This window comes from Triturus cristatus, chromosome 12 (genome assembly GCF_964204655.1).
Source record: "Triturus cristatus chromosome 12, aTriCri1.1, whole genome shotgun sequence".
NCBI classification, from domain to species: Eukaryota; Metazoa; Chordata; class Amphibia; order Caudata; family Salamandridae; genus Triturus; species Triturus cristatus.
Genome location: NC_140595.1, coordinates 780,293,315 through 780,313,728, shown reverse-complemented (window position 1 = coordinate 780,313,728; position 20,414 = coordinate 780,293,315). Strand labels below are relative to the sequence as shown.

Sequence of the window (20,414 nt, the reverse complement as noted above, 5' to 3'; positions counted from 1 at the left end):
TATGGCCCTGGTGTCTCACGGGAGTGGGGTTAGTGGAAACAAATCTCAGTACTTTTTATTCAGACTTCTGCAGAATTTCAACAAGAAATGTGGGTCACAACCTTACAAATATCATTTGAAGACCTGATGGGAGTTCACAGCGTTTGCACGGGGTTTAGGCATGGCAACCCCCTTCATACCCATGACTAAGCGCTCAAGTGCTTTAGCGGACAGGTGGCAGGCTGTACTGTAGGCTGTGCTTGGTTGGAGCAGTGTCGTCCGTGGGAAGCCTTTTGGCGCTGCGCACCACTGACCAGGGTGGTCCTCTTACCCAGACACCGGTCGACGTGCTGACCAGGGTGGTCCTCTTACCCAGACACTGGTCGACGTGCTGACCAGGGCGGACACTGGTCGACGTGCTGACCAGGGTGGTCCTCTTACCCAGATACCGGTCGACGTGCTGACCAGGGTGGTCCTCTTACCCAGACACTGGTCGACGTGCTGACAAGGGTGGTCCTCTTACCCAGACACCGGTCGACGTGCTGACCAGGGTGGTCCTCTTACCCAGACACTGGTCGACGTGCTGACCAGGGCGGACACTGGTCGACGTGCTGACCAGGGTGGTCCTCTTACCCAGATACCGGTCGACGTGCTGACCAGGGTGGTCCTCTTACCCAGACACTGGTCGACGTGCTGACAAGGGTGGTCCTCTTACCCAGACACCGGTCGACGTGCTGACCAGGGTGGTCCTCTTACCCAGACACTGGTCGACGTGCTGACCAGGGCGGACACTGGTCGACGTGCTGACCAGGGTGGTCCTCTTACCCAGACACCGGTCGACGTGCTGACCAGGGTGGTCCTCTTACCCAGACACTGGTCGACGTGCTGACCAGGGTGGTCCTCTTACCCAGACACTGGTCGACGTGCTGACCAGGGTGGTCCTCTTACCCAGACACTGGTCGACGTGCTGACCAGGGTGGTCCTCTTACCCGGACACTGGTTGACGTGCTGACCAGGGTGGTCCTCTTACCCGGACACTGGTCGACGTGTGGACCAGGGTGGTCCTCTTACCCAGACACTGGTCGACGTGCTTGAGTGAACAGCGGGGCAAGTGGTTGAGGGAGAGATGGAATGAGCGTGACATTAACTAGAAGTGGATGGCCAAGCACGGTTACCTCGATCAGCATTTTTATCCGTGTGATCCTCTGGAAGGGAAGCAGCAGGAAGGACATGAATGGCAGGCGCTGACACTGCGGGAGCTCCTGCAGGCGGGTGATCACTGTTGCAAACTGCACATTCCGCTCCCTGCAAAAGAGCACAGACGTTACAAGCTGGACCGGCATAGCCTTATATTCAGAACCGCGGTCCCATGTTCACCGATTGGCATGGGCTAAAATCAACCTCCCCGCAAACTTATATCAAATCACAAATCCTGTGGTTGGTGCATTAACCCATGGAGCTATCTCATTAGCAATCTGAGTAAAAAAGACCTGGGCCCCAGCCTGGTTCTTGACACTAATCCCACCCAGACCCTGGATGGGTGCCAGCACAGCTGGTGAAGCGAGCTAGGCACGTGGGGCAGGCTTGGTGGCATTTCACCCCAGGGTATGAACCACTTCTCTGGAATGGCCTCACCTGGGCAGCAGGGGGCAGTACATGAATTCCAGGAACTGAGACTGGATATGGACCAAATATAAAAGTGGTGGAGAGAAAAGAAGCAGAATGTTTGACATAAGACTCACAAAAATGAAAGGTGCTTGGGGTCAGCCAGGGCAAAGCTGGAGACTAAGTAAGGCAGCCTAGTGGGGCTGACGATGAGCTCTCTGCATAAACAAGCATTGGCAAAGCCAATATGTCTGGAGTTGACGACCAGCATTTTGTCGTTGCTAATGCTTCTTTTGGCATTGTTTTTTTAAACCTTATTTTTGAGGAGCTTGCCGGGTCCATGCAAAAATAAAAAATAAAACACTGGTTCAAAGCAATTTTCTTTTGGCCTCAAAAAGGACAATTTGCCATAACAGTCTCTAGTACTGACGGTCACTGCTTTGTGTGGAAGTTCTTTCTGTGAAAGGGAGGAACGACGTCAATCAGTGGAGGTAGCCAATGGTAGAAGTGGGCTGACCCACTGCCCTATGATGTATGCCTTATTGGATGGAAGAAAAATGTGAATGACAGCAAAAGTGCAATGGATGAAGAGGGGTGATGAGACCCTATGAGTACATCATATATTTACAATTTTAGTAAAATCAAAAGGTCTGGGCTAAAGCCAGACCTATAAACCTAGGGAAGAAAACACATTCACTTGGAGGAAATATGTAAAGAATCTGGGGACTCCACTCTTATTTTCCCACACGCACAACAGGACAGGAGAAAACTAAGGAAACAGTTAAGACAGCATGAGCGCGGAGGGTTTGTGATGTCCCAACATGATACTGTCCCCTCTTCACCATACTCGGTTTTGTTTGTGATCTGGTTCCAGTGGGTCTACGCACACAATACAGGTCTGCGTGTTGACCGCAATTCTTAATGCTCCCACTGAAGTGATGTGCTCTGTAGAAGGCCGCACATATCCAAAGATTTAGGTTCACAATAACTTTAGTGTTATCTAATGTGCAGTTTTCTCACCTGGGGCCACACTACACAAAAAGCGCATTTTCATTGTTCAAATATGTGCGTCGGGCGCCAACAGTGAAAATGTGCCCTATTACGATGAATGCGCAGCCCCCCGGGCAGCTGCGAACTCGCACGGCCCTGGGGGCAGCACATTCAGGTGAAAAAAGAGGTGGATGCTTTACAGCCGATCTGTGTTTTCACAGTGCAGGTGGCAACCTGCCCGCACTTTTGAAGGGGTTTAGAGACTACACCCGCCTGCAAGGGGATGTCTGGGGGGCCATGGGACCCCCCTTTCCCTCCCATCAGAGGGCTCCCATCAGGGGGCACACCTTTTAGATGACGCACTGTCAGTGTGCTTACTGAGGGCTTCTTTGCCTCTGCGCCCACGTCGGTAATACGGCGCGGGCACAGAGGCATAGGGATTCCCTCATTTGCATAGGACATTCCCCCTTGAAGATAGCGCTGGCGCTTTATGTGTGCCAGCGCGATTGGTTTTACAGAAGGGGCCGCACAAGCATCCGCGGCCCCTTCTGTAATACCAAAGTGCCCCAGGGTGTGCAAAGGGGGCGCAAGTGCCAGTTGCGCCCCTGAGGCACTTTATGTAATACGGCACCTGATAATTACTGTTTACGCAGGTTTCAGACTTCAGAATGACCGATAATGTGAGATGTACATATATGTTTCCTCTCTTCAGTGGTTTGCACAGTAGAAGTTCAGGAGTTTGTCTGCCTGGTTTGTACCATGTTGACCTGGTGAAAAAGCAGGCAGGTAAAAGCTCCAGGGATGCACAAGTCGTGCAAGGTGCTGTAATCCCATTTTGTGCCCACAACAGGATTAATGCCCTGCTTGTAACCAGGGCCTATGTCAAATACCCAACATAAAAAGTATCCTTGATGTTACACTCACATTTACACACACTTTTGTGTAACAGGTGTGTTACCGCGCCAAGTCAACTTTCTTGACTTGGAACTGGTAACCTCTAGGCTCTGCAGACTACCGCAGCGCATACCAAACCTCTTGAGCTATCGATCGCGTTGGGCTTGGGTCCTGAAACCTGCAAGTGCCAAAGGCATCAATGTTCCGGCGGAGGTGCTACACCTCAGCTCATTCCTCACACCCCTCTACTGTCCAACCACAGACACCCGCAGTCACTGTCCTTGTTCACATGGGCTGCCAAACCGCAACATAATACGGAGGGTGGTGGTGGACCACAGAATGCAATGCGGATATCCCTGGGTCAGCAGGTGGCCCTGCAGGATTGCCTAGTGGAACAAGCATTTGCAAAGCCAAAAGATCCAACTTGTTGACCTCATGGCTTTAACAATGGTTTTTGGCTATGCTGCACCAGCATCAATCCCTAGGCGTGTGAATGGGTAGTGACATATACGATCATGCATACGGAGCCTTCACAATGACACCAACACCAATTTTTTTCTTTTATTCACCAATCCAAGATGGCAGAAGCCAGTTGGATAGGTAAATATAATATTGTATTTTCTTAGCGTTAAAGGTCTTTTTTTACGATGTGCAGCGGCCCAGCAGAAAATGGCTGCTGCACATGCCCCAAAAAATAAATAAGTATAAATAAACAAAAATGAAAGGACTGTAATGGTGATGAACAGGCATTGAGGAGTGAACCGAAGGGGGTTCTTTGGGGGTTTGGGAACAATGAAGGTGCTTAAAACCACTTTCTGTACTGCAGAGTGGCTCAGCAGCAAATGGCATCTGCCAGGCTATCCAAAATCAAAATAAAAGTATTTTTTTAAGGACGGCAAGGGGTAGTGCAGCATCGAAGAGCATGTGAAGGGGAAGCAAAGTGTTTTTTTGAGCGGAGGAGAATGGTAGAGGGGCTCTGCTCCTGGGAACAGACAAACACAAAAAGATGAATGCCAGCCATCGAATAACAAAAAAGCAAATGAGAGGGACAATTAAGCCAGCCAATGGTACAAGTGGGCGGGCTCTAAGCCCACTGTAAGTTTTTGGTATAGTCCACAAGATGGTTTGGCCTCCCAGACAGCTGAATGGTGTTTAACAGGCGAGACCTAAAAGGACTTGGTGGCGATCCCTACATTTCGCTAGACATTGGAGTGCTTGCATAATGTAAAACATTTCTCAAGCTCTTTTTGTACAATGCCTCGAGACCTCGCAGTTGGGAAAGATTTGAAGGCTTTGAGAATGTGGTTTACTTTCTAAATTATCGTTTTCCCTCTTATACTTCTCTATTCTAGACACCCTGAGGAACTCGCCAAACCATTACACAAATCCTCCTTTCACGCTATTCCTGAAAGGCGGAAAAAATCTAGATTTAAAAAAAAAGGCCTTATATGTGCAACGAACAGCTTGACAGCGTCTGTTTTTGTTCAGATTCAGCGTTTGTATCTTCACTGCCAAATTATAATTTGAGAAGTGCCTCAGTTTCCATGGCAACCCAGTTTTCACCATAGCAACGGCAGTGCTGCAAAAAGCAGCGTGTGCAATGGCACGTAGGTGCAATACCTGGGTAGGTGACCCCAAGATGCTTCCTGGGAATGCACCAGGAATACTAATTTAGCCTGAAAAGCCCTTGAGATGAACACAGTAAGTCTCCTGCCCCATTCAAGGATCGGAGCTGGGAGACCGGATGTGAGACTCTGAGAACAGGAAGTGAAGCCTGATACCAGAGGATTTCCTCACAGGACCCTGGAAGGCCTATAGTGTGGCACAGTCCAAATCTGCACTACAGGTGTTTTATGATACAAATGCGGATTTCTCAGTTCCCTGAAGATTTTAGACAATTTGTAAATATTCCATGGATTTTGGAAATTACCTGCACTTTTTCTATCTCTGCCTGGATTTCCAGGCGGAAATAGTATAGAGGCATCAGACAAGCAGCAGGAATGACTTCAGCCAAGCACTGATTGAGGACTCACTCACTGTAATAGAAGCTCAGGTGAGATGCAGTACATGAACGACCTCACCCACCTAAGTCACTCAGACCTCCTGTGGCCCCCATCGACTCAAAGCAGCAAACACGCGTGCGCTGTTACGTTACAAACAAGGTAAGGGGCGGAACCATTTACTCTGGTATCCGCACACAGAGGCTGCTGCAAAATGTGCGCACCATGCTTACGCGCCAGGGAGGCGGAGAACTCACAAAGGGTAGCGAAAGAGCTGTGCGGAACCTATACAATATACATTTCGAAAAGCGTGTTTGCAAGCATTTGCAAAGTTAAAAATAAGTAAAGTTACGGCATTACAAAAGAATTTTCTCAATATTTTTACCACTGGCCACAGAAATAGGAATATGACTTTTCACTGTCCTTTCTGCAAATCTGACTTCCTCAGATTTCCACTTATTTTTCTGCAGATTTGGGCAGCCGTTACCTAATGGACTTCTCTAGTACTATGTAAAAACCATCAAGCAGCTCAATAAGTGCTTAATTTCTTAAATTAGCTCACCGTTTGAAGACAAAAATGCTACCCTGATCGAAGAAGTGGAACCCATGTATGTAAATAGGGCTGGGGATTCTTTGTTTTTGACCAAAAGAAAATTGAGCAAGGTTTCCGCGAGCAAACGTGAAACACCCAGTTTTGTGCATCAAAAATATTTCAAACAAAATGTATCTCTTGCTTAAGAATTGATCACTTTTGCCACAAATCATTTTGTTTTGAATGCATGACTTTCTGTTAAAGTAATTACCTTTACACTTTTTTTTGGTACTCCATGCCTTTTTAACGCAAACTAATGTTTTTGTCTTAAATAGTTTTTTTTTTTGTTACGGGTCAACTTTTTTGTTCATAAATCTATTCATAACAAGTCAAATCAATCTGAACTACAAAGCGACTGAGTTGAAGGGCTGTGTAATGATGGTCAGCTGAGCTTTTACTTTGATTTACAAATTGTTTCGGGAAAAGGAGAGAACAAAACTTGCCCAATCTTGACTAAGTAGAAAGATCACCCAACCTTGTCCACGTACATTACCGTTAATGTTAATTATTTATAAAGCAAGCGCTCACCTGTACGCGTTGAGAGGACACCGCACACCAATAGGTTAGATGTCAAATTATGATCTATCAAATTAAATGCCTTGCGTAGTTTTCTTAGATGCCTAATGATTGGTCTCTACTCTTAGGACCACTGGCAGGGCGTTCCACTCCCTGGTGGCAAGATCTGGATGGAAGCGGCTGCCATTATGTTCCCTTTTATAGTGAGGACTGGCCATTGTAGCGCGAGATGGAATGAAGCAATCGATTCTTGTGTATAGACTTGAAATTCGGATAGGATTTCAATCAGTCCAAACTTAAGGGAACCCCATTGGAAAAAAAATAAAAAAATTTGAATAGAACTCTCCATTCAATTGGCAACGGGTGCATTCGGGCCACACCTGCTGAAATATGGGTGCAGCTTTGGAGGCCGCGGAGCCCCGTGCGGCTAAGTTCTTGATCAGCTGTATTGCTACTAACAGACCTTCTGGTGAACCTACACGAAGTGCGTTCCAATAGTCTATTCTCAATAGAACTGATGCCTGAAACCAGCCGTGGCCCGTGCAGGTCAGAGCGGTGGGGCCAGGTGAGGGGGGATTTTGACAGACGATGAAAAGGGAAATCTAATTATTTATTTAATTTTCCCTCGCCATCGTCCGTCGAAAGCCCCCCCCCCTCACCCGGCCCCACCGCTCTTACCTGCACGGGCCGCGGCTGCCTGAAATACTGCCTTTGATATGGTAGGGGCAAGAAAAGGCAGGCTTTTATAACTTTCTTTAACTAATGGGAACAGGAAGCTACAACTTTGCTGACATAAGGTTTAACAGCTAAGAGCATACCAAAGTGACTCCCAAATTCTTGACTCGCTGTAGTGGGATTGGAGGGGAACCAAGATCGGATGGCCACCAATAGTTGGCCCAAATCCTCCTTTGGACCTCCTGCAGGAGAATGTCAGTTCTGTCTATATTTAGCTTTAAAGCATTCTCTTCGCCTAATGGAGCAGGGCAGGGAGACAGTTTGTAGAATTGGCTTTCACCCGAGCCTTGGACACATTGAGCTGAATGATAAGTTCAGCTCTGACCGTCCACCCATCAATGGAACTGAAGGCAAGCAGTGAGACTGGCCACCCTTGTTCCAAAGCCGACCGGCAATGATCACAACACTGCAGCAGAAGATCACCAGGGCCGAAGCGGTTGTTTAGAAGCACTTGGCGGCATGGCTCTGCCTTGTTCCAGAGCTGGCCACCATGGGAAGAATCCATCCCGAACTGCCAGGCCAGGTCCTCCCGGAACACAAGCATCCAAGGACCAGCTTCGCTTTAGTTATGGGCTCATCAGCCGGGTCATGCTTGGTTCCAGTGATTCACTGAGCACGGGGTTCACGTCTGGGCACACTCATGCCACTTAGTGCAGTACATGAGACACACAAAAGGTGATGGGAGGCTGCTTGCAATCTGTCTAACCACTGGCAGCCACTCAGGGTAGCATCCCAACCCATCGTTCTTCTGCTCACCAGGCCACCTCAGTTTGGACCCAGCCATATGCAAATCAGTCTTGGCCCTGTTCTTCATGGAAACAGTCCAGGCCGAATTGCCAGGGCTTCCCTGAACCAGAACACAAGCATCCTGGGACCGGTTTTGCCTGAATTGGGGCTCGTCAGTGGGGAATAGCTTGGTTACAGTGGCACAGTGAGCCGGGACCCACGCATGCGCATAGCCTTACCACTTAGGGCAGTACATCTAGAATGATTTGCATATGATGGGGTTCACACTGAGGGGGGGAAAAGAAAGATGAGATTGGGATGCTACCCCAAGCGATGGTCAGTGGTTAGACAAACAGCAAGCATCCTCCATCAATTGAGTGTTTGGTGTACAGGAGCTAACAGACAGGCTGACCAGCATTGTAGCAGAGCTGGCCTCCCAAGGGCACAAAACTATCTCTCAATTGTCCCTATAGAAGTGTTTGGCATATGCCATGGCCCGGCCAGGCCAATCCGAATTAATGAAGATACATCTCCCAGTCGTCCAGACAGAAGGAGTTCTACAAACGGCTGCACAAGGGCTTTGCGTCTCGCGAGAGGCCTACAGAAAAGTACCCGATAGGTACAGTTATAGTGGCAGATATTTGCTCTGCAAAAAAATAGGTGGCCTCCGAAAATCTGGCATAACAGAAGAGACTTTCATTAAAGAATCCAGTTGTCGGAGGTGCTGCAACTCATTCTTACATGAGGGAGCTGTACGTCTTCTCCTGGTACACCTGGTTCCGCACGTAGTCTATGTACACCAGGAAACTGTGCTGGGCGTGGTGGTAGATGATGTCACAGATGTCGGTGATGTACAGGCTCTCATCCACCCGCTCCTCCAGGTCCTTCAGAAATCTGCACACGGGAAACGCAAGAGCTAGCATTAGAAAGACAAACACTGGAACCATGCAATCAGATCTAAACATTGATGCAGAAAAAAACACAAGATTATAGTAGCTCTTGGTGCTTTCAATAACAGAGGAAAGTAGTGCCCACCTCAACCGCACTCACTGGCCGAGACGGGTGGCCTAACTTTCAAATGTGTAATGTAAAAAGGGATGGCCCGTCCTCACAGGTGAACTAGGCGGTTGCCTATGACACCGAGTTAAGACGGGGCACCACATTTGAAGCAACAAACCTAGTTTAAAAAAATACAACATAAAAAACAGCATAAAAAACAGCTGGGCCATCAATTACATGGTTGAAGGTCTCCGTTACAAGCAGCTAGTCTAGGGCCACCTCTGGAGCTGCAGGCTGCACACAGATGTCTGCACTGAGGTATGCTGCAGGACAGTTACACATGACCTCTGGAGTGGCCTCTGTAACAACTGGGGGTAAGAAGGGTCCCCATATCCGACACACTCTGGTCCTTACCTTGCACGTGGCATCATGCAGTGGGAACAAGAAAGAGTCTGGGATGGGTTATCGACAGCAGAAACAAAGACAATTCCGGACCCAACCACTAGATGGCGGAATAATGCACAGCATGTAAATCCAGAAAAGGATTCATGCTGCAAAACATGTGTATTTGTAGCGCACGTTCAACTGTAGGCACCTTGGCGCTTCTTAACGGATGTTTATGGTTACCCAACTCAATTGTACCAAAGGGTACCACCCTAGGCAGGAAACGCTGCCCACAGAGCCCCAGCAACAGCAGAACGACATGTGCGTTTCCACCTTCTACTACTGGACAGACAGAGGGATGTGGGGTCCAAACCCTGCTTTATCCCATATCTAATATCTGGTATATCCGGTCTTACCTTCACTGCTGTTCTGCTCTAAGACCATAATGGATCACGATTGCGCGGGAACTGACCTTTCAACCCATCCATGGTCCAAGCTTGTTGGTGGCTCCATACGCCAAAACGGGCGGGGAATCCAAGCATTTTGGCCAAGACTCTTTTGCGTCTTTATGATAAATCTAAAATTCATCCGTCTGATTTTTTCAGTGAATTTCACTCAGTTATAATTTACCTCAATTTTCAGAGCTGCCGTCACGTTTTGGACATGACTGTTAAAACCATCAGTCATAGGTCACGTGTTCTCTTTTAAGCCGAATATTTTGAAAACCATTGAGATTTTTACCCATTTTGCTAAGGGCTGCAAATGAAGCCAAGGGCGAACCTCCAAACAAACGTATTCAACTTTCATCGTGCAGTTATTGTGACAGCCACTGACCCAAAGGCACCCTACTGATTAAATGGAGAAAAAAAAACACTTACGGACCCACATTATCGAAACCAGACTGATTGCATAGAAACTTTCGAAATCAAAAACTTCATAGAAGCCGGAGGAACCTTTGTGGACAGTTTGGCGAAGGTCAGTCTGAAGGAAAAGTTACAGGCCCTGAAAAATAGTCCCTTAATATAGAAGTCAGTCATAAGCTGAAGTAAAGATTAGGGCAACTGCTTTGCATCAAAAAAGGGCGGCCTCTGGCTGGTGCCCACCTGAGAGGTTTCCAAGATATACTTAACTGATCTCAGTGATCATTCACATGTCAATATAGCCTTATAGCCCGCTGCCAAGAGCTATGCCGGTTGCTAAAGGCCCTGAACCAGAGTTAAAGGTCCGAGTCGCAGGGGAGGGCCATTAACAACCACACACAAAGATGGCACTTGGATCGTATACCGAACAGAAGGCTGGCGGCCTCTTCATCAAGATGGAAGATAATGAAATGGTGAGCACTGGCAAAGGGACGGAAATGCAGCATTCATTTAATCAAGCACTGGCAAAGCCAAAGGCTTTGGAATGTTCTAATAGCCTTATAGTCCTCCTGCCTATTGTTAAAGGTCCTGAACCTGAGTTATAGGCCCGAGCCACGACCAGTATAGCCGGAGGCAGATGGCCTGTATGACTATTAGAACATTCTTCCCACTGAGGGTAGAATGTTCTAAATAAAAATGGGAACAACATGAAGACAAACACTGGAATGTTGGAGCTCCGATCTTACACCAGCCATTACAATTCCAGAGCTACTCCATGGTCTTTAAAGGAGCGCTCAACATTCCAATGTTCTAATCAGTGTTATATGCTTTAGCACATCTATTCTTAAATTTCTATCGGTGGGTCAGGCCTACAGCCAGCTTTAGCTGTGTGGGAGTCTCATGCATTCATAACATTTTTAGGTCAGCACTCGTTATCCTCTGGTCTATTAAATTGCCATTCACATTTTGTTTCTGCTCACCACTTCATACAGTACAGGGTGATGGGTCAGCCCTCTTCAGGGATTGGCGCCCTTGTCTTGCACTGTGCAGGACTGAACTTTTCCTGATCACATCTGCATGTGCGCCCAAAAAGTAGCACAATTCAGAGCCAGGTGAGCTAGTCTCTCCTTTTATTTCTTGTCTTACTCTTCCTTTTTCAATTTTAATCTTAATTTCCATTGCACTACTTGCAAAAAATGTATAACTAAATCATTGCATGCTTGCCAAGGCCCATGCTTTTGCCAGTGCTTGTTTAAATGAATGAAGCATTTTTGCCCCTTTGCCAGTGCTCACCATTTCGTTATCTTCCATCTTTAGGAAAAGAGCACCAGCCTGCTGGTCTGTATACGATGCAAGCGCGGTTTACAAGCGGTTTTCAGCTTCCCCGCTGCCAGCATGGATGCTTGCAACGCTTTAATCGATAAAGTGATACATTCTACTATTGAGGCACTCACAATATAGTTCAAGGACACAGGGCATAGGGTGCAGTGTGTAGGAGGCATAAGTCTAGGATTATTAGTAGCCTACATGCAGCACCTAAGAAATACGTAACCTTTGCATACACGTATGTTTACCAGACCAGTCTTGGTGCAGAGCGGCTAACCAACATGATCAGAAGCAGTAAACTGGGGGTGTCAGGAGTTGGCGGGACTGATGTTTAATGTACACGTCAACATATATTCAAAACGTAGCCCATGAACATACTACATCCGGTCAATGCTGTGCCCGCCGCCCTGGGCTGACCTTTCGCTGACCTCCTTGACCTTGAGGATGTTGGAGAAGAGGATCTTCTTCTCCCGGATGATGATGGTGTCGTCAAGCTCCCTGCAGTCCATGAAGTGTTCGGTGAGGACCGACAGCGAACGCAGGTAGGAGGCTTCGGAGGTCAGGACCTCAAACATGCTCTGCAACGAGGAGGGGACAACAGAGGTGGTATGAGGGATCCAGACATGTTAGCGGGTGATATTCAGAAGCTGGAGCATGGCTCTCATGATCATTCGTCTTTCAGCGAGTAACAGAAGGTGGATACTCAAGCGGCATCTCTACCCAATAAGTCTATAACGCCTCTGGAAGAATTGGAGTCTCACTTAACACTTTTCAACCCTCCGGTTACCCTTTCTTGTTCCAATTCTACTACCTCAACGTGCATGTTTTAGGGGAATTAAAAACGTTCCTCGTTATATTTCAGACGCCTCATAAATTTATCAACCTTCTCAGAGGTGATGCTTCCTCCGTTTTAGGGTGTAGTACAACCTTTGGCTTGAAAGACAAATAACCACCTGGTAATCCAGCCCCTGGCAATGAGGTGGACTTTAACACTCATTAAGGAAAGCCTACATGCCTGGCATGAGTTCGTGGTACCTACCTAAAGTTATTGAAAGACATATTTTGTAATATAGGCAGGGGTGTGGAATTTTATAAACTGTCTACGTGCCAAGGGACAAGATGCTTCAGAAATCTACTTGTCCTGTCAAAGAATCAACTTGTCCCTTTTAATGCCATACCATGAGGTGGCAAGTTATAGAGTTCTCATTGTATGAGAGTATGCTGAGATTATATGAGATTATTCTAATATATCAGGGTTTGAATTCCCACAAGCCTCTGATTTTCCCACGTTTCAAATCTACGTACCGGGCTCTAGGTAGGTAGTAAGGGGTAGTTCTAAGGCTGAATGTCCTATGAACCTGAGCCCACCCAACAAATTGTTTGTTGAAGGGTATTCACCTACTATGCTACAAGCTTTACCCACACTTGTAAAGGTTGAAAGTTTACTCCTGACAAAGGCATGTGTAGAACTTTTCCCAGGGTGGAAAAAAGGGGAATGGAAAAAAAAGTGAATTTGCCATCATAAAACTTATTTTCACATGAGCAAAGATAATATAGCATGTTTATTTGTAAAACACATGTTTACCCTAGGGTCTCATGGCACTGAAATAACATGTTTATCGCCAATCTTGCTTTCGTTTCAGGCTTCTGCATACAATCTGGGAAGATTCTGTGAGCACTATATGTAGCCACAAATTGTTAAATTTTGCAAACATTTTTTAATGTGTTTTTGTACAGGCTCATTGCCAGTAATGCAAACTGAGCTCACAGCATTTCCATGCAGTGCTGGCCTTAATAGTAAAGGCTTTGCATTGATGAATCATATACACATTTTGAACCATTTACACATATAAATACAAATCTTGCCTTAGTGGCAGACAACCCTTTCACAATTAGTACACTAAGCTGGCAGCCAAAAGGTTTGTGATTCAGGGGGCTTGGCCTACATGTCCAGCAGACAAAGTGAACATGGAAAATTGTCCTTGAACCCCAAAAATGTGTCCTGGGCGTAGAGCGATACAAATTCCACACCCCTGGATAGGGCTTGTAGTCCAGACATACACCATCTGCAAATTACAGATCCAAGATTCGTGTTACGCTTCAGTTAATCATGGGTGACTCTTCTGAAACGTTCCCTCCTGTAGATCAATGGGCACAGTGTTCCCCCAGTTTCCATGTCAACACCATTCTTAAAAAACCTGCCTTCCACACTACAATTATCCATGGTCTCCCCCTTTCTCTCACACACATTTGCCTCAGAGGGTACAATCCTCATACTTCTAGCCAGTGCCAACCAGTTGATCAGCCTTAGAAACAAATGCAGGCTCATCAGGACCAACACAAGGAGAGCGGGGCCACCAGGGATAGGTTTCCAGGTTCGGGAATACTCTCCAATGGTTATCCCAGATGTCTTGAGAATAAAAAATGGACCCCATGTGGGGGCTGCCTTCTCTTCAAACTTAAAAGTCCTTCTTTATAGTAGATTGGTTTCTAGGTCATAGGCATGAATGAGTGCGAGCAGTGCTATCAGTTTTGCTTGTTTCTAGTTTTTGAAGAGAGGTGTTAAATAGATCTCAGGAATGCCATTTTACTGATTATTGAGATACAGGAGTGGTGGGTTTATTTGATTTCCTGTCTAACCTTCTCCATTCTTTTTTTTTTTAATTCTCTTTTTATTCTATTTACTTACCGCCCTCTTTCAGTTTTATTGCAGTTTCTAGACAGACGGACACCCCTCACCACTGGGAGTGGCCTTCAGTACAGACGTGTAATTTTTACCATAGGTTAATGCAACAAGTCAAATTTTGTTCTCACTCGAGGCTCCACTATGGGACATGCAACAACAGATTACAATAAATTGCGACTCTGAGATCATATGTTCTGGCTCGACCCGATGGATCACTATGTTACTCAAAGTTTTAGGTTGTGCCTTAACTGTTCAAACGGCATCTCTGATGGACGCAGAGCCAACATGTTGCAGTGGGCCCACTTTTAAGGCCTGTGCCTTCTCCTTGTCTAAAATGAAGTGCCCATATCTTACCAGGCCATAAAAATTAAAAAATGGTTGCCATCTACACCATGCACCGATTTAAAGGGTCTGAGCCGGACCATCAAAACGCTCCTTGGTCAGTCACCATGCTACCTCACGATTGCACGCATGCTGTACCAGCTGACCAGACCCCGAAGCAGAGACTGCCATTTCCAGCTGGTCGCCACCACCCTAGGTTCATTCACTTTCATGGGGCAGCTCCTCCCACCTGGAATTCTTTATTGTTCTAAACTTGATGTTTACCTTTTCTGGACTCTGGTCCACACTGTTATCCTCAGATTCCCCATGCATGTAGGTGGTTTGGCCTAGGCTATCTAGCACAATTAATTAGTTATTTGATCTTTGACATCTATTGTAAAAGAACCTTAATCCTAGCTCAGTGCTCTTGCCCTTGTTCATCTTTCCACTGCTCTTTAGCCAGGTTTGCGCTCCAGAGTTTAATGTATATACATACATCTTTGTTTGACATTGTGCACCGGTATCATTAAACACGGACCGTGCACAAGGGCAGAGCAGTCGCAGTTACCTCTTGCATTTTGCGCTCATCTAAGCTCATCTGATCCAAGATTCCACTTTCTCGGACGGCGGGCAGCTCCTGCCACAGGGTGTTCTGTGGGGTGATGGACCTCCGGCTCCTGGGCGAGTTCCCACCATAGTCTGAGGAGGTGGGTGACCTCTCGTAGTTGACATCGAAACTGGTGATGCTGCTGTTTCGGGGCACCGTCTGCCGCTTGATCTCCTTCCGAATGACCGCCTGCCGATATGTTTGGTACAAGGGCTCTGAGAGAAAGTAAGAAAAAGGAGGACATCTCAGTAATTTGTAAGACACAAAGGAGCCTACAGAGGCATGTCTTGGCCATTACTGCTGTTGAGATATGACACAGCTCTGCAGAAGCACCTCACTTCCAACTTCCAAACTGAGCACAGTAACAACAGACCTCAAACCTGACCTACAGCACAAACATCAGTTGCTTAAAAATAACAACTCCAGATCTATAGAGCAGCATAGCTCTGCCAGATTATAGTATTGAAAAAGAGAATCATGCATAAAAAGTGAATTACAAGTTGGAGCATCCAGTGATATAGGGGGTTGTGACACAACCGCCCACCTCAGATGCAAGGATTGTTTTTAACCCAAGGCAAAAGGATAATGTGTTGTTCAGGAAATCTATTTTTCCTCACTTAAAGGCCATAATTTAAGCCTCTTGTAGCAATCTGCAGCTTTCTTATGGTCATGTGTGATGACCATAAGACAGCTGCCTACAACTAGCAATGAAAACGAAGGCAGCGCCAACACCCTCAGACAACAAATTTAAACTTAGTGCTGGCTCCAATGTGTCAGTCTAGCTCGGTCTGGGTTGCAATTTCTATTTTTTCTTCTGAGCATGCGATATCAGCCTACGCAAGAGTTTAGGAACAGTCGTCTGCTTGCAAAAGTACACGCCTACAGTGGCATCTGAATGAGATCTCTTATTGAGCTATTAAACCCCTTCCTTACACCAGATCTCTCAAGAGACCAAAGATTTTGGGACACTCTCTTCGGGCTAGAGTTGTCCCTGGATAGGAGATGTTCATTGCATCACACCCACCGCAAGGGTGCTACACTGACACACAGTAAGACTGAATCCCATAGGTAACCAGTAAAGGCATCAGTGGTACAGCAGACTTCAACAGGTTCTTATGGCAGGGGTAGGCTAGATTATTTGACTACCAGAGCTCAACCCCCGTAATAGTCCATGAGACAGCTAGTCGGTACAAGTACGGCACCTGCTTCCATAACAAAGATCTCTCTACTGTTGATGCTCCTTGCCAAGAAACTTGCACTACCTGTTCTCTTGATTCTTACTACTGCAAGCCACACTGTTGTAATCTAGTCACGCCTTCAAACCTACCATCCTGCAGGCGGGACTCCCAATCGATAGATTTCGGAGAGGTTATAGCAGGAAAGCTGAAAAGCATTGAAAGAGACAAAAGTTAACTATTATTGTAGCTTGACATATCTAACAAAAATAATGCATACTGCAGCATCAAGTTGGGTGAGACAGTAAGGGCTGCTTTAAAAAATAAATCCCACCACGGGCACCACTTATTAAAGAAATCTAGCTTTATAATCCTATATATATGTCATGTTTCTTTTAGTGCTACTCCACCCTTATGCAAATAACCTTTCTACAAATTTTAAAGCAGTACTGACTGAGTGACTGATAAACGGCTACTCCGATGTTTAAAAGAACTGTATTACTAACATCAAAATGAAATCACTATTCAGCCTTTAAGAGATAACCTACATCCGAAACCACTGTTAATCAGGAAAATGTGATCCTTCAAGGGCAATTTACCACTTACAACACTGGGAAGCTCTACTCTGTGTATCAAAAAATAAACATACATGCCCATAAAAGAAACACATAGAAATTTGAACTAATGTTGCTATTGAGATAAAATATACATATATATTTATGTCTCCTTGGCACATGATCGAAAAACTGCAACACTTCTCTTGGTCAGGTATTCATTTTTTATTTATTCTGTTTCTTTGTTTTTAATCAAGGCATTTACACAATCCTTTTTCCATCTAAAAGGATGGACCAACGCCTTTTGGTGGATTGCCTTCTACTGGGATATATATATATATGTATATATATATTCATCCATATCCTGGTCCTTAAACAATAATCCCATCATTGACGGGAAACATCATTTACAATTACGTCTTCATGATGAATGCCCTTACAACAAGGGCATTACAATGAAAATGTCTTCCAACACAAACGTTTGCTGCTAAAAAGCATCTTTGAAAAATCCCACTTCTGACACCACTCTACGATATTTCCTGCCTGGCTCGTCACTGCAGTCCTCCCGCTTTGATTCTCTCCGTTAGTCTAGCACACATGTTTGAAGACTTTTTATTCTTTCTTTTCGGTCCTTGTAAGGTGTGGACCTCATAGGACCTAGGCCTATGTTTGGTTAACTACTGCATGCCTATTTGCAGAAATGCAATAGCTACTCATAAGTAACGTATGCGTGTCATGATGTTGTAACACCTGCAGATATGTGTCGCATTAATATTCAATGAAGCCTTCCACCTTAAACCAGACCTAATATGTTTAGGGTTTAAAAAAAAAGTAGAGAATTAAAAAAGCAATTTTTGTTTTTTAAATAAAACATTTTGTATTCATGTGTTTGGTTTTATTTTAGAAACATCCCTAAATTGAATTGCATTTACCCTGTTCCTCCTTTGGCAGTCCCACACGGTTGCCTCCTTCTGCAAACGCAGGTCTTCATTAGCAAGAGTCTCTCTGTGCACGTCTCCCTCATCTTAAGAGCAGCTTCTCGGCTCCTCTGTATCTCCCCTTCTTCAAACCACAATTATTCCTTGAAAAGGACCTGCCCCCATGGTTTTATTTAGGAATATCCTGCACCCTTGGGCTCTGGCCCACATGAGCCACTTACTGGGACAATAGCGTACGGCTTCCAATGCCCTAGCGTGCCAATGGAAAGGAATCTTATAAAAATATATTGGGGTTGCGGGACTATTTAACACTTAAAAATGTGGAAGGTACTGACCTGTCCGTCTCTGAAGCTGCATCGAAATCCTGCCTCGTGGGTTCACTGGAGTGGGGTTCACATTCTCCTGAAAACAGAACAGGCATTGCAATATTATCTTTAAATCTTTACACACACCCATACACATATATATAGAATCACACATATGCATATTAGCACACAATCAGCATAAAGGAAGAGTGTGTGAGAAGCAGCGTCATGAAAAGGCTTTGAGGTTTCAGTGGCACGGTGACCTGACGCCTCGGCTTGTGTTACCCTGTAATTTGTTTTGTAATGTGATGTGATTTATTCCATGTTGGGATTGCACAACAGTTGCTTGTGTATTTTCAGCGCACTGCAAATGGTTGTCCAGTTATAAATAGACACCCATCAGCTGACTTGTCCAGGTTATGCAGATGATGACACTGCGGTGTAAACAAGCACACTCGCAGAGACGAGCAGCTGAAATGTGCTTCACAGGCCCCTGGCGACAAGTGATGGTCATGCTGAGACAGGGGCGATTACATGTCAAGCAATCCCATTGACACCTTCTGAGGTCACTGGCCCAGACCATCAAGGAGAACATTATGCTGGAGTCCGTTGAGGAAGTAAAACTTGTACAGCGAACTTAGCACGCATCGCACCGAGAGTCCAGCGGACTGAAATCTGCCCTTACAGTGACTAAACTAAAGATTCTGCAGGCCAGAATCTGCTAATACCAACAATAAACCAAATAACCTGCAGAGTGGAATCGGCTAATACCAACAATAAACCAAAGAACCTGCAGAGTGGAATCGGCTAATACCAACAATAAACCAAAGAACCTGCAGAGTGGATTCTGCTAATACCAACAATAAACCAAAGAACCTGCAGCATGGAATCTTCTAATACCAACAATAAACCAAAGAACCTGCAGAGTGGAATCTGCTAATACCAACAATAAACCAAAGAACCTGCAGAGTGGAATCGGTTAATACCAACAATAAACCAAAGAACCTGCAGAGTGGAATCTGCTAATACCAACAATAAACCAAAGAACCTGCAGAGTGGAATCTGCTAATACCAACAATAAACCAAAGAACCTGCAGAGTGGAATCGGCTAATACCAACAATAAACCAAAGAACCTGCAGAGTGGAATCTGCTAATACCAACAATAAACCAAAGAACCTGCAGAGTGGAATCGGCTAATACCAACAATAAACCAAAGAACCTGCAGAGTGGAATCTGCTAATACCAACAATAAACCAAAGAACCTGCAGCATGGAATCTGCCGACATCAAAAAATAAACCAAAGAACCTGCAGAGTGGAATCTGCTGTTCCCAATAATCAACTAAGAATTATGCTGTCTAGAATCATCTGCTATCAACATTAATCCCTTAACCTGCAGCTTGGAATCTGATTTTACCGATAAAAGACTGGAATTTACTATTCCCTGTATTCAACAAGCAAGTGCTACCTGCATCCTGGAATCTGCGGTTGCCAACAATAAGCCTACGAACCTGCGGCTTGGAATCTGATGTGCTCTACGATAACCAAGGGAACAGCTATCTGGAATCTGCAGTTACCACCATTGATCCGCAGCCTGCAGCCTGCAATCTGCTACTTCCAATATTAAATTCGGCACCTGCTGTTCTCAACATTAATCCTGTATTAAAATTGGAAACAAAGCCTTCATTGTTCTGTCGTCAACGATAAAATAAGGAGTTTGCAGCGTTGAATCTGCCATCACCAGTATTAAACCAGGAACCAGAAGTCTAGAATATCGCCTTGATGTGCATGTGTCTGCTGCTAGTGCCGATGTGTTAAAAGATCCCCCATAGACCACCAAAAGCGCAGTCGGCTCCTTTTAAACGAAACAGTGACATCCGCTCTTGACCACGGATCCCTCAAATCCCGAAGGACCACCAATCTACCTACCTGGGTTAACAATTGGGAGCAACAACAAATCTTCATGAGATGCAGTGGATGCTGGAAGGCAAAGGTGGTGGGGGCGATTGGAAAATAAAAAAGAATAAGACTTACCTGCTGGTCGCCAGCCGCCGCCTCTCCTCCGTCCTTTCTGTTTTCCTGGCTTCCAGACTCCCATAGCCAATCACGACGCTGCTGTTATCAACATGACAGCAGCATCGTGATTGGTCTGAGCAGCCTGGTTCGCCGTTCAGACCGGGACTCGGAGCCTGTGCATGTTCTTCATCCAGGCCGTGCAATCCA

The 20,414-nt window shown here is 45.8% G+C and overlaps 1 protein-coding gene across 6 annotated transcripts in view; it reads right to left on the bottom strand.

Annotated features, from left to right (window-relative positions):
- Positions 1-20,414, bottom strand: part of ARHGEF15 (Rho guanine nucleotide exchange factor 15) — a 344,297-nt gene that overhangs the window by 33,187 nt on the left and 290,696 nt on the right. For all 6 annotated transcript variants that reach the window (XM_085639089.1, XM_085639083.1, XM_085639084.1 and 3 more), the window contains 6 exons: positions 18,223-18,289; positions 16,548-16,603; positions 15,182-15,435; positions 12,024-12,184; positions 8,779-8,931; positions 1,155-1,284 (listed from right to left, as the gene is read on the bottom strand). In XM_085639089.1, coding sequence (XP_085495215.1) covers positions 1,155-1,284; positions 8,779-8,931; positions 12,024-12,184; positions 15,182-15,435; positions 16,548-16,603; positions 18,223-18,289 — 821 coding nt within the window. The remainder of the gene's footprint in view (positions 1-1,154; positions 1,285-8,778; positions 8,932-12,023; positions 12,185-15,181; positions 15,436-16,547; positions 16,604-18,222; positions 18,290-20,414) is intronic.